Here is a 21,848-nt window from a genome sequence, read left to right on the forward strand (position 1 = left end):
CAAATAAGCCTCGGTTACATCACATAATTCTACCAGCTAGTTGATTAAAACAAGGCTAAAGGATAAAAGTCAACATTTGCAAGAATTTATGAACAACCTTGTTCGCAAGAATTCATCAAAATAAGCTTTAAGCAAGAATTGATCAAAAACAATTGCAAGAATTCATCAACATTTGCGAGTAAAACCAAGAAACCTTATTTGCATAAAAATTCATCAACAACTTTTGCAAGAATTCATCAAAATAGCAACAAGAGATTAAAAGTACCAACCTACAAAACTTAGCAATAACCTTATGCAAGAATTCAGCAACACCAAAAAGACGATTTAAACAAAATTAGAAAACGGACGAAAAATAGCCTTTGATTAACGATTTTGATAAATTTAGGGTTTAGCACATAAATTATGACATTAGCATATAGAATAAAGAGTTACAGATGAGGCTGCATTAGGGAAAGAGCATTGGAGTTTGAAAATGTGGAGAACATGAGTCAAGCCATCGGTATTTGTTTGATGATGTAATTTGAGGAGAAGCCAACTTCAGTTCATCCTGATTGTTGTGTTTGGCTAAGAATCGAACGATCTTCGAACTCCTGATGTAGTCTTAACCATGGCATTAGAGAAACCCTAAATCGCCTTGAGATAACTTTTAACACTTTTTTCAAGCTTAACCTTCAATTTCGTGAGCCCTGTGAGCAGACACCAGTTAAGCAAGGAGAAACCCTGAATAGTGTTGACATACGTTTTTGTCTGTCATAAAATCAACGTATGTCGTAATTTGTATGTCATTAAAAACCTTTTTCTAATAGTGCAGATAATAAAGACAGCATGAAAGTAGAAGGTTTCTTTTTCAACAGTAGGCCACCCAAGGTTGAGCCCTATATGGGTATCGAACACGGGAAAACTCCATTTTGGGTGCTTAATTCTCATCAATTAAATTAAAGGCCTTCAATGCATCGGAAAGGTTACAGAAAACAAAGACCGTATGAAAAAATAAGATTACCTTCAATATTTACTTGACATGGGGTCTCTTTTGAATTCCTGCATAAAATATATAGATATAAAGTTGAAAATATGGAGAACCTTGGGGGTGTTGACATTAACAAAAAAAATATAAATGAAAACTTCTCAAATGGACTTTATGAATGACTAAAGCAAGTAACATCGACCTACCTCCTGTTTCTTCTTTATAAAGGAGTTGATGTCGTCCTCTCCTACATCAAACAAGCCAAAACTTTTTTCTATTTCTCCTAGCACTGGAGTAACAAAACTTCCCTTGGTGAAAATCATAATTGATGGGCATTTCTTGATGCTCAAAATATCCATTGATGGAAATGAAAAATTCTCCTTCCCTAAACAAAATCCCTTAAGACATGGAAGTTGATCAAGCTTTAAGGATTTAAGACAAGGTAACATAATCTCATTCATTTTGCCATCAGACTCCTCTTCTACTTCCACAACAACATTTTTGTCCTTAACAATTACCTCCTCCATACGGATGCAGTCAATTATATGCAGCTCTTGGAGATTCAATAGACAACCAAGCATGGAACTAGTAAAAGCATGTGCTAATGTTTTGCAATCACCAATATAGACTCTTGTTAGGTTTGGAAACTCAAATGTTGTCCACGGACTGTGCTTCCATATATACCTGAGATGAGCTAGCCGATATAACTCCACTTCTCTTAGGTTTGGAAGTTTTATAACAGTTTCTGATTCATCAAAAGCACTATCTGTTCCTTTCAATGCATCAAATACCAACTCTACCCAGGTATTGTCTCTTAGGTGAATCTTTTCCAGCTTTTGAAGTTGTAGCAACTCACTTGATGGAATAATTGTTTCAACATATGCATTAAACTTCACTTGTGACTCTATCAAATTATGAAAAGACCACGGGATTCCTTCTGAAGTAGTAGCAGGGCACAAGGTTGTATGGCCTAAACTCGGGGGTCGGGTCTGCAAAGGTCAAAAAGGAGAGAATATTATGAGGCATATGTCAAAAGAAAATTGGGATGTTAAATTTTAATGAAATTGGATAAGTAACAACCAATAATTAAGAGGTTATAATTATTAGTGATGATACTCAACTCCAACTAATAAAATTTGAGCGGGTTTACCTTTTAGACCTCATAAAATAAGATAGATAGATATGAGAGGTATTGGCGACGACCTAAACTTTTTCTAGGAACTAGTATCAATTAGTTTACTGCTTTTAACTACTTGGCATCATGATTTCTTAATCAGATGATGTGAAAAAAATAAAAAAGTTTACCTGAAGCTGAGAAATGTTTGTCGCATGAAAGTTAAACCCACATTCAGGACTATGTTTTCCTAAGATTGTTTCTACAAACTTGAGCTGTGGAGCTCGGGACCCACCAGGAGTGAACACCATCATTTGTGGGCAATTGATGATCTTAACCTTATGCAATGAAGGCCATCGGAATTCATTCATCCCCCTGTAGAAACCCACAAGATCTGGTAGATTTATTAACTTGATTGACCTTAGACGACCAAAGACCACAACCTCAGATGTTGCTGTTTGCTCCCCCCCACATTCTTCCTTCACAATCACTTTCATTGCATCACAATCCTTTATCATTAACTCTTCCAGTTGCCTTAGGCTTTCAAGTGTGGAAAAAGGGAATACATGTTCCACAAGGTCACAACCATCGATTTTCAATATCTTTAGGTTGGGAAGTTTCAGCACATGATGTTTAACATCATCAATTTGTCTTGGTATTGGCGGTGTTCCCTCATCAACATAGTTACTACTGTTGTTGATACCTTGAGTTTCAAATACCTCCTTCATCGAGCTGCAATAGCTTATTTTCAGCACTTGAAGCTTTAGTATCTTTCCTAGCGCATTAGATGGAATCACACTTGACAATGCATGACAAAGGGATATTTCTATCTCTTTAGGGTATTGGCATAAGCTCCAAGAAACACCAACCACTTGAGAAAACTGCAGCAGATAAAAAATTGAAATATATGAATTTGACCAAGCTGAATTGTTCATTACCCATATACACTACTTTTATATAAGAACTACAATTCAACATTCAGTGTTTTTTTTTCTACTCTCCACACCACAAAAGTACTTTTGCTTCTTTATAATTAATTTAACATAAAAATAATGGCATACAACTCTACCACCTACAACTTTATAATGCATTCTTTACGAGGTTGAGAAATCATACACATTACATAACAAGCGTCAAAAAGGCATATTTACAACGTATTACTATTATTTTAAGGGTAAATTACAATTTACAAGAATATATACCACCAGATTATTCCTTTCCTTACGTATATAGGCAATATACTATGCACATTAGTATAGCCTTTGTATATTGAGTTAGTATAGCCTTTGTAATGTGTATTTATTCACCCTTGATTAACGAAATTAGTTATGGGAAAATATTTGTCAAACATGGTATTGGAGATCTTCTCTAGATCATAGGCAACACTTATTTGGCCATGGAGGTGTGGTTTTCATTCATAAACCTAAATGGTATAAGATCTATAGCCGAAGACGGGAAGGTCAAGATCGATAAGTTTGATGGCCATGATTTTTGCTTTTGGAAGATACAAATTGAAGATAATCTCTATCAGTAAAATCTTCAGGAATCCTTGTCCGCAGAAAAACTTGAGTCGCTGAAATATATAGGAAATTGTATTTTTTCTTTCATTCCACAAAAGTATGAATATATGTTACAGTGTAACAGTTACACCATCCAAAGAAAATATGTTGCAAAATTTGGTTGGGATCGTACTTTGCTTATATCAGAAAGGATTACATTTTCACGTTATAGTGATTACATAAGAAAACTTTTGAACAAGACTTCAATATACATATAGGTTACATTAATATTAATAAAGATAATGTTTTCCTTTTTTTTTAGTTATGTCAGTCATACACGATATAATTATAATTTTCATGCATAAGTAAATAATATAAGGTTTGTTAAATAAATAAAGAAATATATTTAAAAATATTTTGAAATATAAAATATTAGGCCCTCTACATACATACAATCCATCCAAGTAGATAATTAAGTCCCTAATTCAAGATATGCATAAAAAATACAACAAAACTTGTGTATTGCGGTAGTCAACAACAGGAGAAGGAGCCAAAAAAATGTTAGCTAAACAGAATGGAGGAGAGTACTGATGTTGTATGTCGATAAACAACCCCTTCATTTCTATTGGATATAATATTGGAAACAAACCACCGCATCCGTATGATTAATATCAAATTAACCTCATCAAACTACCTAATTTGGAGAAATCAACTCAATCCGTTGCTGCTCCATCAAAATTGGATGAGGTTTGTCGATGGTTCGCATCCGGCTCGACCAAAAACATCGCTAATCAACGACAAAGAAGTTCAAAATCCAGATTATGCTTCACGGCTGGAAATTGATCAGAAAATTCTTCTTACTCTTCAATATTCTCTTTCGGAAGAAGCCATGGCAGAAGTTTTGGGACTTTCCTCTTCTCGTGAATAGACCTAACAAATGTATCGTGTCGTGTAAAGACATTGAACGGATTGAAAGGGTTTGACCCTAACCCAACTTGTTTAATTATCGTGTCCTGCCGTGTCAACCCGTTTATTTTCGTGTCGGTTTCGTGTCGGGTTTCGGGTTAAGGTTTAGACCTTGTAAATATGTTGTGTCATGTCGGGTTGAAATATTTTAAAGGTTGGAAAGTAGGAGTTCTGGAGGCAAAAAGGAAAAAGTGAAAGACTGGAATTATGAGATGGAATGACAAAATTTATAGTAAGTTTAGAAGGAAAAATGAAAAGAATTAAAGCCGGGGAGCTAAAGGGATAGGTGGTGATGATGACTAAAATTAAGTAACTTTGAAAATTTGAACTACTTCTAATTCTTGAGTTTGGCCCATTACAAGTCTATAGCATATAATATATTTATAAAAATATGAAATTTATTATAAATAATATATAATTAAACGGGTCATATTCGAGTCATCTTCGAGTTGAAAGTTTTGACCCTAACCCTACCCGTTTAATTATCGTATCATGTCGTGTCAACCCGTTTACATAAACGTTTTGAAATCTCTGACCCTAACCCGCTAATTTAGTATCGGGTTTTCGTGTCATCAAGTTTTTTGCGCCGTTGCCGGGGACGGCTTTAATTTGTTATCTTAATTGCTAGAGTTATCGATCCTTTGTGTAAGATTTATCTTGCACATAGTTACCATTTGATCCTCGGTTCCTCTGAATTCGCCACTCTTCAAGACGCTTATGGCCTTTCTTCGGCCGATGGAGTGGAGTTCCCGGCTGCTGGGCTTCAATCACTTCGCCGCCGCTTGGGAAGGTCGGTGAAGGGGTCTGCTGGGTTATCTTCAGATGACACCCTCTTTACAGCAAGATGGCCTTCTTCTACTCTATGTTGTCATATTTTGCCAGGTCTACTTGTGAAGTCTGGCATGCATTGGAATCAACTTATAGCCATGATTCCTTGGAACATTCACAACCTCAAAGACTCTTTACGACAACTGAAAAAGGGTAATCTCTCGGTTACTGATTATGCTAAACAATATAAATCCATTTGTAACAAACTTGTTATCTTTCACCATTAAAGAAACTTTGAGAGTAAGAAGATGAAAGAGAAGATGATATTCGAATCTGTATCATTACAATGATCTAACTGAGCTATATACATTGACTTATAAATAACTGTTTCTAACAAACAGAACTAACAAACTTCTGTATGAAATTACAATAATACCCTTCAACTAATTAACTAATTGTCATTTGATAACAAAGTCTAACACCCCCTCCCCCCCTGGACAAGTTGTAGATTGTAGATGCAACTTGGAAATAGCTTTTTGATTAAGAACTCCATTTAATGACTTGGTTAGGACATCTACTAATTAAGCATCATAGCTAACATGGGACAATGAAATCAACCATTCTTGCACCTTTTCTCTTACAAAGTGACAGTCAATCTCTATATGTTTGGTCCTCTCATGAAAAACTGGATTGGTGGCTATGTAAATAGCTACTTGGTTGTCACATTTCAATGGAATTGGATTAATGTGAGACACATCAAGTTCATGGAATAATCAACTCAACCACGCTAATTCAGAACATACTCTCTTCATAGACCTATATTCTGCTTCAGCAGAAGATATTGAAATAGTGAGTTGTTTCTTGGATTTCTAAGAAACAGGTGCATCACCAAAGATAATGAAGAAACCACTAACAAATCTCCTGGTTATAGGGCAAGCTGCCCAATCCGAATCACAATATGCCTCTAATTTATAATTTTGAGTGTTATTGAAGAATTAAAGTTGATGGAGTATCCCTTTGAGATTAGCGTAAAGTATGCATAGCAACATCAAAACGATCTTAGGATGGTTGTTGATTGAATTGACTCAAATATTGAACTGAGTAAGTTAAGTCAGGTCTTGTAAGGAGAAGAAAATTCAGTTTGCCAATTAATTGTCTGTACCCAGTAGGATCTTTGAGAGGATTAGGCATTTTGGGAAGAAGATGAACTTTGGGTGGCAATGGAGAGGAAACGGGAGTGCCTTCTTCGATTGAGTATGAAGCTAACAACTCTCTTATGAATTTTCTTTGATGTACAATCATCCCATTTGTGACTTTTGTAAATTCAAGACCAAGAAAGAAATTCATTTGTCCCAAATCCTTGATTTTGAACTTATTATCAAGAAAAGTTTTTAACTTTGTGATTTCTTCAAGATTATCTCCAGTAACAAGTATGTCATCAACATACACAACAACAATGACTATGGAATTTTTGGTTTTTTTTAGAAAAATAGAATAGTCATTATGAGAATGTGTATGAATTTGAAATTTGAGAGCATCAGAAAGTTTAGAATACCATTGCATGGATGCTTGTTTTAAGCCATACAATGAATTTTTAAGTCTATAAACAAGATAAGGAGAATCAACTTCAAAACCAGGAGGAATCTTCATGTAGACTTCTTCATGTAAATCACCATGAAGGAAGGCATTATTGACATCTAAATGTTGAATAGTCCACCCTTTCGTTACAGCCAAAGATACTATGTATCTTATAGTATTGAACTCGACTAATGGAGAGAAAGTATCATGATAATCTATTCCTTCCCTTGGCAACTAAACGGGCCTTATGCCTTTCAATTGAGCCATCTGCCTTATATTTCACTTTGTAAACACATCTACATGAAATGAGTTTCTTTCCTTAAAGTAGTTTAACAATATCCCATGTGTTGTTTGAGACAAGAGCTTGAAGTTCCTTGCGCATTGCTGCTTCCCAATCTTTATTCCCTTTTAGCTTGATGATAAAAGGTTGGTTTAGGAATATGTAATTTTGAATGAAATGCAAAAGAACGATTGATGGTATTTTTGTTGATGAAGTAAAAGTTGCATTTGGTATGCACATATTGGTGAGAGTATGACAACATATATGATCAGAGCCAACATGATTGCATAGGTAATCATGAAGTCTTATTGGTGGTTGATGTATTCTAGTAAACATGCGAGTAGGAATGGAAGGAGGAATGGGATCACTGGTATATGAATGTTCAGAAGAAGGTTTAAGGGTATAATTAGAATTTTCAAGAATATTAGTTGAATTGGTTGGAAGATGAGAAATGGATGATTGTAAAGGATGTTTAATCATTGAATGAAGAGGAAATAAATCCTCAAAGTAAATAACATCTCTTGAAACATGAATATGCTTATTAACTAGATTCAACACTTTATAAGTTTTTTGAGCAGTAGGGTATCCAATAAGAACATAGGGATGAGATCTAGACATGAATTTATCACGTCCAATAGGTGATGTAGCAACAAAGCATAAAAATCCAAACACTCGCAAATGTGACAAATCTGGTTTCTGTCCCATTAGAACTTTATAAGGAGTGGCATTGTGAAGAACTTTTGTGGGCATTCTATTGATAAGATGAACAACAGTCTTGATACATTCACTCCAAAAAACAATACCCAAACCAGATTGAAAATATAGAGATCTTACAACTTCTAAAATGTGCCTATGTTTTCTTTCAACAAGGTCATTCTGTTGAGGGGTGTGAGGAGTTGATTTTTGATAAAGTATGCCCATGGATTAAAAATATGTAATTCCTTCATGACTTGATCCAAGCTCAAAATCATTATCAGTTCTAATGATTTGGACATTTTTGTGAAATTAATTTTTAGCATAACTAACGAAATTTTGGATCAAAGTAAGGGCATAACTCTTATGTGAAAGCATATGAACCCATGTATGCCGACTATGAACATCAACAATGGTAAGGAAGTAATTGAAACCATCATGAGAGAAATGTTTATAAGGTCCCCAACTGTCGGCATGAACAAGATCAAAAGCATTATTAGTAACAGAAAAGCTTTTAGGATAAGGGTGTGTGTTGTTTACATTTGAAACAAATGTCACAAGACTCAATCAATGAATTATCAGATGTATTAACAAGAGAAAGTAATTGTAACTTGTTAATTGGAAGGTGACCAAATCTTCTATGCCATTTCATAGTAGAAGATGAACAATTCATTACATTGAAACAAGAATTATTCATAGGATGTAATATAGAAAAACAAAAGGAAAAATTCTTTTGTATTACATGATGATGAAAAACATATAGATAATTGATTCTTTTGCCACAAGAGCCAAGTACAACTTTATTCTTTACTAAAGGGTCCTGCAACAGACAATAATTATTAATAAAGATGGCAAAAGTTTGATATTGAGAAGTAATCTTGGGAATAGAAAGAAGATTATATTTGAAAGAAAGAACATATAAAACATTTTGAAGAACAAGAGACTCATTTAATGGCACATTACCAACAAAGGAAACAGTGGTATCATTACAATTAGGAAGACCAATGAATTGAGTATGTGAAAGTTTAGACAATGATGAGAAAAGAGATTTATTGGAAAAAATATGATCAGTTGCTCCGGAATCTACTATCCAAGATAAATGTGGTAATAAATCTGATGATTTCTAAACATTGGTAGCAAAATGTGGTAATAAATCTAATGAGTATTCTCGAATGGATTCTAATTTATCGTATGTTGTATTTCAGAGGTAGATCATGGTGAGGACACGTCTTATGCCAGAGAGCAGTGGGGCTAGTGATGAGGAGATCCGCAGGATCATCCACGAGGAGGTGGCTGCGGCCATCAGGTCAGAGATACCAGAGATGTTCGGGTCTATTAAGACTATGGTGATTGAGACTTTCGACGAGCGTTATGCTGCTCTTTTCTAAGGCTGCTGTTGCAGCGGCCACTGCAGCTGTTGCTGCTGCGAGGCCACAGAGTGGTGACGCATTGCTATTCCGAGAGTTCAGCAACACGAAACCGCCAGAGTTTGACGGGACCCAGGACCCGGTGGCGGCTATGAGATGGATTTCAGACATAGAGGGGTGTTTCTTCACTTGCTCGTCTCCTGAGCATTTGAGAGTTCAGTTTACGTTGAACCAGCTTCGCTTGGGAGCGAAGGACTGGTGGAAGTTTGTGACAGCGTAATTTTCGCCTGCTGAGCTTGTGGCAGTGACCTGGGAGAGGTTCACTGCCATGTTCCGAGATGAGTACGTTCCCCAGGTGGAGAGGGAGCATTTGGCCCAGGAGTTTCTGACCCTCAAGCAAGGGTACTGAGTCTGTTACGGTGATTACCAGGATTTTCCACGAGAGGGCGATGTTCTGCCTTGAGCAAGTGTCCATTGAGCAGGCACGCATGAGCCGATATTTGAGTATCTTGAGGTGAGACATTCGGGAGTTCATGGCGAACTCCTCGTACCGGACATTTGCCGAGCTTCAGGAAAATGCCCGAAAGAGGGAGATTGATCTAGAGACTCAGGCCAGGGAGGAGGCGGAGTCTCAGGGGAGGGATCGGCGACCGGCTCAGTCCCAGCCGGCAGCCAAGCCGGCCAAGCCCGCTAATCCCAGATCTGGGAGCCAGAAGGGCCGCACTTGTGGAAATTGCGGCAAGGGTCATGATGGAGTATGTAGAGCTGGATCTTGTTACAAATGGCCAAGGACTGCCCCAAGGGGTTTGCAGTATGTTTCCACTACAACCAGACCGGACACCGGAAGGCGGAGTGTCCGCAGTTGCGGGGATCAGCTTAGGGAGCACCTCAGGGATCTGCCCCTGCCGCCACCAGAGCTACCGAGAGTCGGCCAGTGAAGGCCGAGGCACCGAGGGCACGAGGGAGAGCTTTTCAGTTGACCGCGGAGGAGGTCCGCGCAGCGCCCGATGTCGTGGCTGGTATGTATTCTTTCGTGTATTTATTTCGATGATTGAGATATTATTCTTATATTATGTTATGCGTAGGTACTTTTCATGTGAATTATGTACCTGCCTTGGTGTTATTTGACTCGGGTGCGAGTCGGTCTTTTGTATCTTTGGCTTTTAGCCAGCATATTAGTGTTAGTCGCGAGGCGTTGAGTCAGCCTCTGAGAGTTTCCATAGCTGACGAGAGGGTGATATATGCCACAGAGTTGATCCGCGGGTGTGTATTTGAGATTTTCGGTGTTGAGTTCCCGATCGACTTGGTTCCTATTGCGATGGGTGATGTTTGTGTCATTGTGGGCATGGATTTGTTGAGCAGATTCGGTGCGGTTATCGACTGCGAGCGACAACTGGTGACCATACGAAACCCTAGTGGGGGAGTTCTTACGGTGTACAGCGAGGGTACCCATTCTGGATCAGCGTTTTGTTCGGCCGCTAGGGTGAGACAGTGTCTACAGCAGGGCTGTAAGGGTTTTGTGGCGTACGTGATGGATACGCGGGTTGAGTCCGAGAGGCCGAGGTCAGTGGAAGAGGTTCTGATAGTGTGAGTTCCCAGATGTCTTTCCAGAGGAGTTGTCGGGTGTGCCTCCTGTGAGGCAAGTAGAGTTCAGTATCGATTTGGTTCCGGGTGCCGCGCCTATTGCCAAGGTGCCTTATCGCCTTGCACCTTCAGAGATGCAAGAGTTGTCCTCGCAGCTTCAGGAGCTGTTGGGAAAGGGGTTTATTCGGCCAAGCAGCTCGCCGTGGGGAGTGCCTATCCTTTTTGTCAACAAGAAAGATGGTTCACACCGGATGTGCATTGATTACCGGGAGTTGAACAAGCTGACGGTCAAGAACCGTTACCCGTTGTCGAGGATCAACGATTTGTTCGATCAGTTACAGGGAGCATCTTGGTTCTCCAAGATCGATTTGAGGTATGGATACCATCAAATGAGGGTGCGAGATGAGGACATCCAGAAGACAGCGTTCAGGACGCGTTATGGGTATTACGAGTTTGTGGTGATGCCTTTCGGGCTCACCAATGCCCCGGCAGTGCTCATGGATATCATGAACCGAGTGTGCAGGCCGATGCTGGATCGGTCAGTGATTGTATTCATCGATGACATCTTGGTATATTCAAAATCTAGAAAGCAGCATGAGGAGCATTTGAGGGAGATCCTCGGAGTTCTGAGATCGGAGAGGCTTTATGCCAAATTCTCCAAGTATGATTTCTGGTTGCGAGAGGTCCAGTTCCTGGGACATCTCGTTAACCAAAAAGGGATATCGGTCGACCCGGCCAAAGTTGAGGCAGTGATGAGATGGGAAGTGTCGAGGTCACCCTCCGAGATCAGGAGTTTTCTAGGGTTGGCCGGTTATTATCGGAGATTTATCAAGGATTTCTCTAAGATCGCAGTGCCACTCACCAGATTGACCCGGAAGGGTGTCGCTTTTTCATGGGGCACCGAGCAGCAGGCCACCTTTGAGACGCTTCGCCAAAGGTTATGCGAGGCCCCGGTGTTAGCCCTCCCGGAGGGAATGGATGACTTTGTGGTATATTATGATGCATCGATCTTGGGGATGGGAGCGGTGTTGATGCAGAGAGGGCATGTGATAGCATACGCATCGTGGTAGCTGAAGCCACATGAGACGAGGTATCCCACCCATGACCTAGAGTTGGGGGCAGTGGTGTTCGCCCTCAAGATTTGGCGTCACTATTTGTATGGGGTTCGGTGTACGATATACACGGACCATAAGAGCCTGAAATATCTGATGGATCAGCCCAATCTAAATATGAGGCAGAGGAGGTGGTTGGATGTGATTAAGGACTATGATTATGAGATCCTGTACCATCCGGGCAAGGCTAATGTGGTAGCCGATGCCCTGAGTCGCAGAGCGAAGAGCACCCCGTTGCGAGGTGTATGTTTGCGTTTGACCGTGATGGCTCCGGTGTTGGACACCATTCGTGAAGCACAAGCTGAGGCCGTGAGGTCGGAGAACCAGAAGAAGGAGTGAGTGGTAGGGTTGGTATCGGAGTTCGGATGGTCGGGGGCTTATGACATTTCAGGGGCGGATTTGGGTACCGTTTGTGGGAGGGATGCGCACCATTTTGATGGAAGAAGCTCATCGGTCGAAATTGTCGATCCATCCCGGGGCCACTAAGATGTATTTGGATCTGAGGAGGGAGTATTGGTGGCCCTGTATGAAGAGGGATGTTGCGTGGTTTGTTGAGAGGTGCTTAACCTGCTGTAGGGTTAAGGCCGAGCACCAGAGACCGCATGGTAGGTTGCAGCCGTTGGAGGTTCCCAAATGGAAGTGGGAACAGATTACCATGGATTTCATCACCAAGTTGCCAAGGACTACAAGGGGATTCGATGCAATTTGGGTGATTGTGGACAGATTGACGAAGAGAGCCCACTTCCTTGCTATTAGTGAAAGCTCCTCCGTAGAGAAGTTAGCAGAGATGTACGTGAGGGAAGTGGTATCTCGGCATGGGGTGCCGATCTCGATTGTCTCAGACTGGGATGTACGTTTCACTTCCAGATTCTGGAAGAAGTTTCATGAGGAACTGGGTACTAGGCTACATTTTAGTACCACATATCACCCCCAGACATACGGACAGAGTGAGCGGACGATTCAGACGCTCGAGGACATGCTCCGGGCATGTGCGATGGATTTCGGGGGGAGTTGGGATACGTACTTGCCATTGGAAGATTTTTCTTATAACAACCATCATTCGAGCATTGGTATGCCACCCTTTGAGCTGTTGTATAGGAGGAGGTGTCGGACCCCCATTTGCTGGGGAGAAGTCGGACATCGTGTTATGGGCAGTACTGAGATTGTACTTCAGACGACAGAGCAAATCCAGCAGGTCAGATAGAGGTTGTTGACCGCTTAGAGTCGTCAGAAGAGTTATGCGGACAGACGTCGGTCCGAGCTTGAGTTTCAGGTCGGCGACTTTGTGCTCCTGAAGGTCTCTCCTTGGAAAGGAGTGATTCGATTCAGGAAGAGGGGAAAGTTGGGACCCCGATATATTGGTCCATTTCGGGTGGTCGCAAAGGTAGGCAGGGTAGCCTATCGTTTGGAATTGCCAGCAGAGTTGGGGCAGATTCACGACACCTTCCATGTGTCGCAATTATGAAAGTGTATAGCCGATGAGTTGGCAGTGGTTCCATTAGAGGATATTCAGGTGGATGCGAGCCTGAATTATGCTGAGAGACCAGTGGCAATCAGAGATCGGAAAATCAAGGTTCTGAGGAACAAGGAGGTACCCTTGGTTTTGGTTCAGTGGCAGCATCGGAAGGGGTCCGATATGACTTGGGAGCCGGAGAGTGAGATGCGCGAGCAGCATCTGGAGTTATTTGCAGAGCGAGACTTCGAGGGGGAAGTCTAGTTCTAGTGGGGGAGAATTATAACAGCCCGGATTCCCAGGTATTATTCATTCTTATATTTTTAGTATTTTGTGAGGAGACTCGGCGAGTTGGAGCTCAAACTCGCCGAGTAGGATCGCGATTTGGACGAGGATTCACGTCTGGACTCGGTGAGTCCAAGGAGTGGACTCAGCGAGTCCACGCTGTTTAATGAAACCCTAATTCTCCGGGTTTGGAGCCTATTTAAGGGCACTTATAGCCTCCCATTGCGGCTACCAGTACCTTGAGAGAACCCTAAGAGAGCTAATTCGTTTTGGGAGAGAGGAAGTCACTTTTGAGCCTTTGTATTCTTTGTTTAGCATGAGGAAGGTGGCAAGAGCAAGAAGGAGGTGAGATTACATCAGATCCAGAGTCCAGAGGCTTCATTCTGAGGTAAGGGTTCGAATCTCCTTCAATTATAGGGTTGATCTTTAGAGTTAGGGTTTTATAAACCCTTTGGAGAGTGATTATGTGAAGCAAATGGTCCCTCCTCGAGTTGGGGCATTGGATCTAGACTCAAAGAGGTCCAGCGACCTTAACCATTGGAGCTTTTTGGGTTATCATGGAGTCATTGGACCTAGGTGGTAATTTTTGGGACCAAATCACCTTTTGATGCGTTGTGGGGATTATACAAGCATCAAGTTTCGAACTTTACGTGACATTCATGCTTGGGAAGGCCAAATCTATGGTTTAGGAAAGCAGATCTGACCTTAGAAGGTCAATAAAAGTGTGTGCATGGCATGTACTCACCGAGTTGTTCTTGGGAATCAGCGAGTAGGGTTAGGGTTTCACGTAATGTGTTCAGCGAGTGGACTCGTCGGGTTGGGGGATAACACAGTGAGTCAGGAAGAGTCAATATAGGGTTGAGTCAAGCCGGAACTCGTCGAGTTGTTCTTGAGACTCGGCGAGTTGAGTCGTGTTTGCCCTGCGATTCAGGTCAGGTGGAACTCGTCGAGTTAGAGGAGTGCTCGACATGCCAAGAAAAGATCCGAGGGAGTCAGTAAACGTGTTAGACTCGCCGAGTTGCTTTGGTGCACTCGCCAAGTCCGGTCAAAGTTGACCGTTGACTAGAGTTGACTAGTATTGACTTGAAAGGGTTAGTCAAACTTAGTTGTAAAAGTGTTAATTAGAGATATATTTGTATTATAGGAAGATTATAGTTCGGGGGATCGAGCACGAGTGATTCCAAGGATTTGCGAGTTATCAAGATACACGAGGTGAGTCTTCTCACTATACTTTACCTTGAGTAGGTAACTAGAGTTATGTGATACAGTGATTGTATGCTATATATATATATATATATATATATATATGTTATGTGTTGCGCTGCATTATTCTATGTGATTTATGTTGTGCATGTTTACAGAGTTAGAACCTGAGGGTTCACAGAGTTGGGTGCACGGACCCACAGAGTTATAGCCTCGAGTGGCTCATATGTGTTATATGTGGTATTTTGGGGAGCTCACTAAGCTTTGTGCTTACAGTGTTTGGTGTTATTTGTTTCAGGTACTAGTGACAACCGTGGGAAGGCGCCGACTTGATCAGTACACACACACGAGATTTTATGTTATGAGATCTTGGGATTTTTTTGTATGACATGAATTGTATTTCAAACATCGGTGTTTTTACGAATATTAAATAAATTATGTTTTTATAAAATGCGAAAAATTGTTTTGAAATTTACGGTGTTACAACTCCATTTCTCTCATCCTACAAAATTGACACTTGTAGGTTACTCTAATGCCGATTGGGCTCGCTGTATTGAAACTCGGCGTTCCACTTACGGGTATTCAATCTTCTTTGGTGGAAACCTCATCTCCTAGAGTGCTAAAAAGCAGCCTACCGTTTCCCGTTCTAGTCGTGAGTCTGAATACCGGGAAATGGCTAACACTGCCTCTGAACTCATATGGATTACTCATCTATTACGTTATTTAAATGCCTTGCCATCTACCCGTCCCACCTTATTATGTGATAATTCAAGTGCCATTTTTCTTAGCCAAAATCTGGTAGCACATCGACGGGCCAAACACATTGATATTGATTATCACTTTGTGTGAGAACTTGTGTCCTCCGGCAAACTGCATACGAAATTTGTTCCTACCAAGCTCTAAGTGGCTGACATTTTCAGGAAACCTCTACCAAAACCTATATTTGAATCATTTCGCGATCAGTTACATGTTGGTCCGCCACCTGCTCGCTTGAGGGGGGTATTAGAGATAATATTGGAAACAAACCACCGCCATAAATATTTTCATATCTTAGTCAAAGTTGTTGTAATTTACCTTAGATAGCTACGTGTCTTACTTTGTTTCCATTGTATTATTTATTGTATTTATTCTCCAATCTCAAGGGTAAATTGAATGTGGTGTATTTTATTTCACTGTAATAATTTCCAGTCTAGTCCTAACCGAAATCCAGAATTTGTTAAAAATTAAAACCGAGAACCGACCTGGTTACATTTATATCCGGTTCGGTGTGGGTTCGGTCCCAGGTTTTTTCTTATCTGGTCCAATTCTACGGGTCATACATTCATCCATAGTTATACTAGTTAGTACTTCATATAATTGGAACTACTAAGCTTATTTTTAGAGGAATTCATGATCTAATCTTAGAAGAGAATCTTCATACAAAGAACATACATTACTATTTAAATTCCTTGTTAAGTATGCAGAGGTAGATATTTCAATAAAAGTGGGGGTAACTACTTGATCCATATATCTTTCATTTATACCCTTAGAATGAAATTTATTTGCAAAATTTGTCATTTGACTCATTAAATAAAATGTGTGGTAGCTAGTGTTAAGTACGTTGGGCATATGTGGCTGGGGTCAGACCCTAATTTTTAGGATTTGAGCCTTATTTAAACAATATTAACTTCTCAAGACCTTTTCCTTCATCAGCCTTCATCTCCCAATTCGTCCCTAACAAACTCTAATCCATTGTGTGAGCACTTTGAGCTTGAGAGAGTATATTTTGTGTTCTGAAAGGTAGTAGAAGATAGTAGATTCATATTGGAAGCTCAAGACCATTTAGATCCAGAAGTATCTCACCTTCAAGCATCATTTGAAAGTATAATGCTTGGATCTTGATGTGTTATTTGCTTAGATCTTGCCAGCCTAGAGTTTGTGTACACTTTTGGTCCCATAGTTTAGTCTAGTGGAGTATGAACTACTCCAAGTCCTTGAAATCAAGTTATATGTAGTATTGGACTCATAAATTCATAAAAATGAGAGTTTTGGCATTCTCATTAAGCCATGCAAGAGTTTTGGACTTTGGATGACTTTTGGACCAAGGGTTTGAGTTTTTACCCTCTTGTATGCATGCAAATGGATAAAGTTAGAGACTTTATCCATTAAGACGTCCCTTTTTTACTTGGATATAAAGTTTGGCGCTTTGGCTTAATGAAATAAGAACTTAATGGTGAAAAGGAGATTTAGCTATGGTATGTTGGGCATACCTAGAGGTACGCTGCGCGTACCAGGGTTCGAACTCGTGATTGGAAAGGCACCCTCTACGCTCTAAGCTGGGCGTAGAGGGGAGTACGCAGGGCGTACTCAACCTAGGTGAAATCTTTGACTTTTTGACTTGACTTTGACTAGGATTTTGACCAAATTTGACTTAGGGTACTTTGGGTATTTTGAGCAGTAGTTTGAGACTAGGTCATTGTTTGTTATATAGGTGACCTGTAGAGTTAGCAGTTGGAGCTGTGATATGTTCAGCTAGATTTTCAGATTGTGAGGTAAGTTTTCCTCATTGTACTTATAGGCACAAGACACCAATGCCAGACCCACTAGATTATGTATCCTGGTATATTGGATTGATGGTGTGCTGGTTATGCGATAGACACCAGATCTATATGATTACTGAGTATGTATTAGATTGGTCACTGAGTATGTATTAGATTGGTATATCAGTCGGATTATCTGTACTTGCTGGTTATTGATTGTTATTATGTATGTCGACATGTTATGGTTTGTGTTGGGTTGAGGCGGTCCTACTTTGTGCTGAAGGCCAAGATACCTAGGGTGGTCTAGATAGGCTGAAGGCCCAAGAGGCGGTCCAGTCAGGCTGAAGGCCCGAAGAGTGGTTCAAATAAGCTGTAGGCCCTGCGATGCGGTCGAATCATGCTGAAGTTTCCTATTTGCATGATGTTATCTAATTGGTTGTGTGATACTTTGGGGGAACTCCTTCAGATTTTTATGATATTTGATTTTGTGGATACTTTGATTCGTGATTATAACTTTTGGAAACTATGTTTTGTAACAATTATGTTTTTTTGCTTAATTTTTAAAATAAAATTTTTATCTTGGTTTTTGGGATGTTACAACTACAAAGGAAGATCAAAATCAATAAATAGGGATTGATCTCAGATCTAAGAATAGGAAATATATTGTCTTTTAAAGAGATCAGACATTTCAAAAATCATTGCCTAAAGGGAAGAAAAATACACATTGCAGTCAACTATCGTTGGCATCATGATATTTTGCATAAAGTGTCCAGTCAAACCCTAGATTATGGATATTAGTGCATCATTCCATTGATAGTCCATGCAAAGAAGCGATGCATAATTTCAAGGATTACAGTGGCAAAGGACTAGCAGATGATAAGAGTCTTTGTATTATTGATGTTAGAGATGTTGTCCTCAAGACATCTCTTGGATCGAAGTGAACATTGAAAAAATTAAGATACATTCGGAAAAAAATATTAATATGTATGGTACAATTAGATGACAAAAGATATTATGTTGATTTTGGTGGTCATCAATGGATGTATAGGAATGTGGGTCCTAGGACCCACCTAAATTTTAACTTTATATAGAATTTTTATAGAAACTTTTTTAGGCCCTAAAATGAAAAAATAAAAAATAAAAATTAGGACTTATAGTATTGGAAAAAGATGGTCCAAGAAACAAGCTTATAATCGTTCATAAGGTGTATTTTCTCTTGAAGCTTGCATTGATCTTACCCATTGCAACATCAGTGTGGAAGGTGTATTTTTAGCAATAAAGTTGACAAAGACTGATATACACATGTGTGATAACTTTTGAGTGATAATTTAGCGTCATATAGTGAAAAGTTGTTTTATAAAGTATTAGCAATGACGCGGAACGAAATGAAGAATAACAAAAGTATTCAAAGATAAGTGTCCATTCAATTTCCTTATGCCTCTAAAGGCTTACCGAAAAACCTATATAACATGAAACATAAAAAGTTGTCACTGAGTTTTCACATCAAGCACATAGAAGGGTTGGTGGACAAAACTCACACCCTCCTAACCTTCTTTTTCCCTTCAATGTAATTACAAAAGAGACAACAGAACGCTGAGCACAAAAAAATAGCTCACATTTCTCATCTCACGATCTCTTCCTCTTCGCCATTGTCCCAAACCCTCCTCATCATGAAGACACTAGATATTATTGCCCTTGGTCGAAAATAAAGGTTTTTACCCAATGGATAACCTCATTACCCTCTAGACATATGATTCATCCGAATCACGAGTTGACTGAATCGATACAAGTCTGACTGGGACTCGCAAATTTTGATTGAATCACATTCAAATCCGATTCATGTTCCGAGTCGCCTCTTTCCAGGTATAAAATGACTCGGCTCATACGTGTCGACTCATGACTCGTACGAGTTTGACAACTATGATTACAGCTCTAAACGTTGGAATTTGTCGATATATCACATACCTCCAAATTCCTTGCGGATCCTCTTTTGACCCCTTTTGTCTGTCTCCCATTTCTCCATGCAGGGTTCTGCTAGGTCTTCTATATGCTCCGCATCAAGTAATGATACAGTTATGCAAATATTTTAAGGTATAAGACCTCACCGAGTGCAATTATATGAGCCTTAATATAACCATTTGATATATGTTTAAATATTTCAATGTATATGACCCGACCCGCCTCTGTTGTATCTTTCATTTTTATCAGCTTAACTTAATTAAAGAACCATGTAGTTTCTATTCTAGATTTGCCCCTACCTGACAAAGTGGAATTTAGTGGTTGATCAAGGTTAGGAACACGGACCTATACATTGTTGAGGTTACTATAGATGGAGCAAACACTTCAATTGAAGATATGTTGTAATCTATCTCTATATACTATATAGAAAACCTACGAGATCAAACACATTGTTAGATTGAAAGTGCAGGTAGGGGATGGATGTCGGATGAGGATGGATCGGTTTGACATATAAGTAGTAGCAAATCTAAGGTTGGAATAAACATAGAAGTTGGGCTCATAGTGACATAGAAGCAGGATTGGTGTAAGGGTGGAATGGGATAGGGTTAACCCTTGATTGTTGAAGGGTGTAGTAAAATGCAAGAACTGAAGGAGAAGATTAGACTTTTGAATTTGGATGTGTGTATGCTTATTTGGCATTTGTATTGCCACCTAAACATTAGTTAGATGACATGTCTAAAGTTGGTTGGATGACACAAAAGTAAAAGTTGGAAAATAAATTAAAAGGTTTAATTGTTGCATCCATGTTAAAATTTCCTACAATTTATTACAAGTACCTTGCTATATATATATATATATATATATATATATATATATATATATATATATATATATATATATATATATATATATATATATATATATATATATATGCTTGAAATTATAGCTATAAAAGGGGAAATTGTCCAAAAAAACAAAATAGATTGCAACTTTTAACATGCAAAAGTATTTAAGATGCTTGTTCACAGAGGATATACGTAATATAGCAAAACTTAGGATGACTAATAGGCAAGTATCACCTATTAGAAACCAATATTATTAATAGATGATATAATAGATAACAAAAGCTTGTCATTCTTGTTAAAATGAATGTCAATTTCTTATGCCTTTGAATCTCATGCGTGTGTTGGTATGGTAAATAATGAGCAGTCCCTGGTATGTAATTTCATGATGTTTTTTCTTTAATATTGCAATGGAAAAAAATAATTATTAGAAAATAAATTATATAATTTGTTGAATCTGTAGAAACATACCATAGATTGATCAGGAAAGATGGTAGTTGCAGTGGTGTTGTTGAAAGTAGTATCATTGTTCCCACCACCAATACAGTTGAGATTTTCCAGGCTACGTAGAATGAGAGAATCAAGATGAGGGAACAAAGTGGTGCTTGTTTGAGTAGATGTAGATGTAGTTTTTTTTTCATCTTCATCATCTCTGTGTGAAACAACTTCTTCAATACCATCACAATCTGTTATCTTGACTTTCTTTAGGTTCGAAAGAAGTTTTGCCATGAGTGGTGAAAACAAATACTTAATGTTTTTGCATCTGTACACCCGTATGGTTGTAAGGTTATGGTATGGTGAGTCCAACTGTTGTTTTCGAAGAGTAAAGAATGTGTTCCAGTTGCACTTCCATACATGAGTGATGCTGTTCATATCCCTTATATCCAATTCCTCAAGGTACGGAAGTAGTCTTTGTTGATTATCCTGATTTGTCGTCAGTTCTCCATTTCTTGGACTCTCTATCTCAAACACCACATCCATTTCTTCACAACTCCACAGGTCAAGTTTACGGAGGTTATGTAAAGAGTGTATGTCACACGATCGGAATACAACTTTAGAAATACTATCAGCAATTTGTGACGTCACTTTATTTGATAGAATATTAATCTGCACATATATCTCAACAAGAAACATAATTATCAACTTGAATCAACTAAAACTTAATTGCTCAAATGATTTATAATTAATGCACATCCATTGACAATTCTATTTTTTATAATTTTAGATTTAAGAAAGACTCATCATTTTAATTAGGTGATTTTCCAAAGAAAATTTTGAAATGATAGATATAGTCAACAAAATAAATATATTTGGACATTTTTCCTTCAAATAAATAAACTGTTTATTTAATTAATTGTAGCAAAATTATGATGGTTATGTTTGTCAGAGGTCTTAGTGTTCAATTTCAAATAAAAAAAATTATAATTGCGTTTGAATAATAAAAGGATTCCATGCAAAAAGCAAAATTGGAGATCCAAGGATATACAAATTAATTTAAGATGTGAAATTCTTTCAAACAGTTGAAGGAGTTTCGTTAGTAATTTTAGTTAATAAGCAAAGTTTAATGCAGCATATATATTTTATACTTTCGATCTAAGTCTTTGAATTTTTTTTCCTACGAATACAATCAAAGTTCATTTATTTTCAAAACTACCGATCAAC

At 38.8% G+C, this 21,848-nt stretch overlaps 1 protein-coding gene across 1 annotated transcript; it reads right to left on the bottom strand.

Annotated features, from left to right (window-relative positions):
* Window positions 1-612: 612 nt before the first annotated feature.
* Window positions 613-21,289, bottom strand: LOC145031085 (uncharacterized). The gene is made up of 5 exons (XM_078979563.1): window positions 20,658-21,289; window positions 2,270-2,959; window positions 1,171-1,953; window positions 1,001-1,038; window positions 613-686 (listed from the first exon to the last, which is right to left on the bottom strand). Exons 1-4 carry the CDS (start codon window positions 21,165-21,167, stop codon window positions 1,003-1,005), a joined length of 2,019 nt encoding a protein of 672 aa, XP_078835689.1. The 5' UTR covers window positions 21,168-21,289; the 3' UTR covers window positions 613-686; window positions 1,001-1,002.
* Between the last annotated feature and the right edge of the window lie 559 nt (window positions 21,290-21,848).

This window comes from Lactuca saligna, chromosome 2, assembly GCF_052625555.1.
Source record: "Lactuca saligna cultivar CGN05327 chromosome 2, ASM5262555v1, whole genome shotgun sequence".
Lineage (NCBI taxonomy): Eukaryota > Viridiplantae > Streptophyta > Magnoliopsida > Asterales > Asteraceae > Lactuca > Lactuca saligna.

What these genes read in the sequence shown, in the direction of transcription:
- LOC145031085 (XM_078979563.1), bottom strand. Translation starts at nt 21,167, where the DNA reads ATGGATGTGGTGTTTGAGATAGAGAGTCCAAGAAATGGAGAACTGACG. An exon ending in TCTTTCCTGATCAATCTATG is followed by an intron (nt 2,960 to 20,657) that starts GTATGTTTCTAC and finishes TATCTGCTGCAG; the next exon opens with TTTTCTCAAGTGGTTGGTGT. An exon ending in TTATAAAGAAGAAACAGGAG is followed by an intron (nt 1,039 to 1,170) that starts GTAGGTCGATGT and finishes TATTTTATGCAG; the next exon opens with GAATTCAAAAGAGACCCCAT.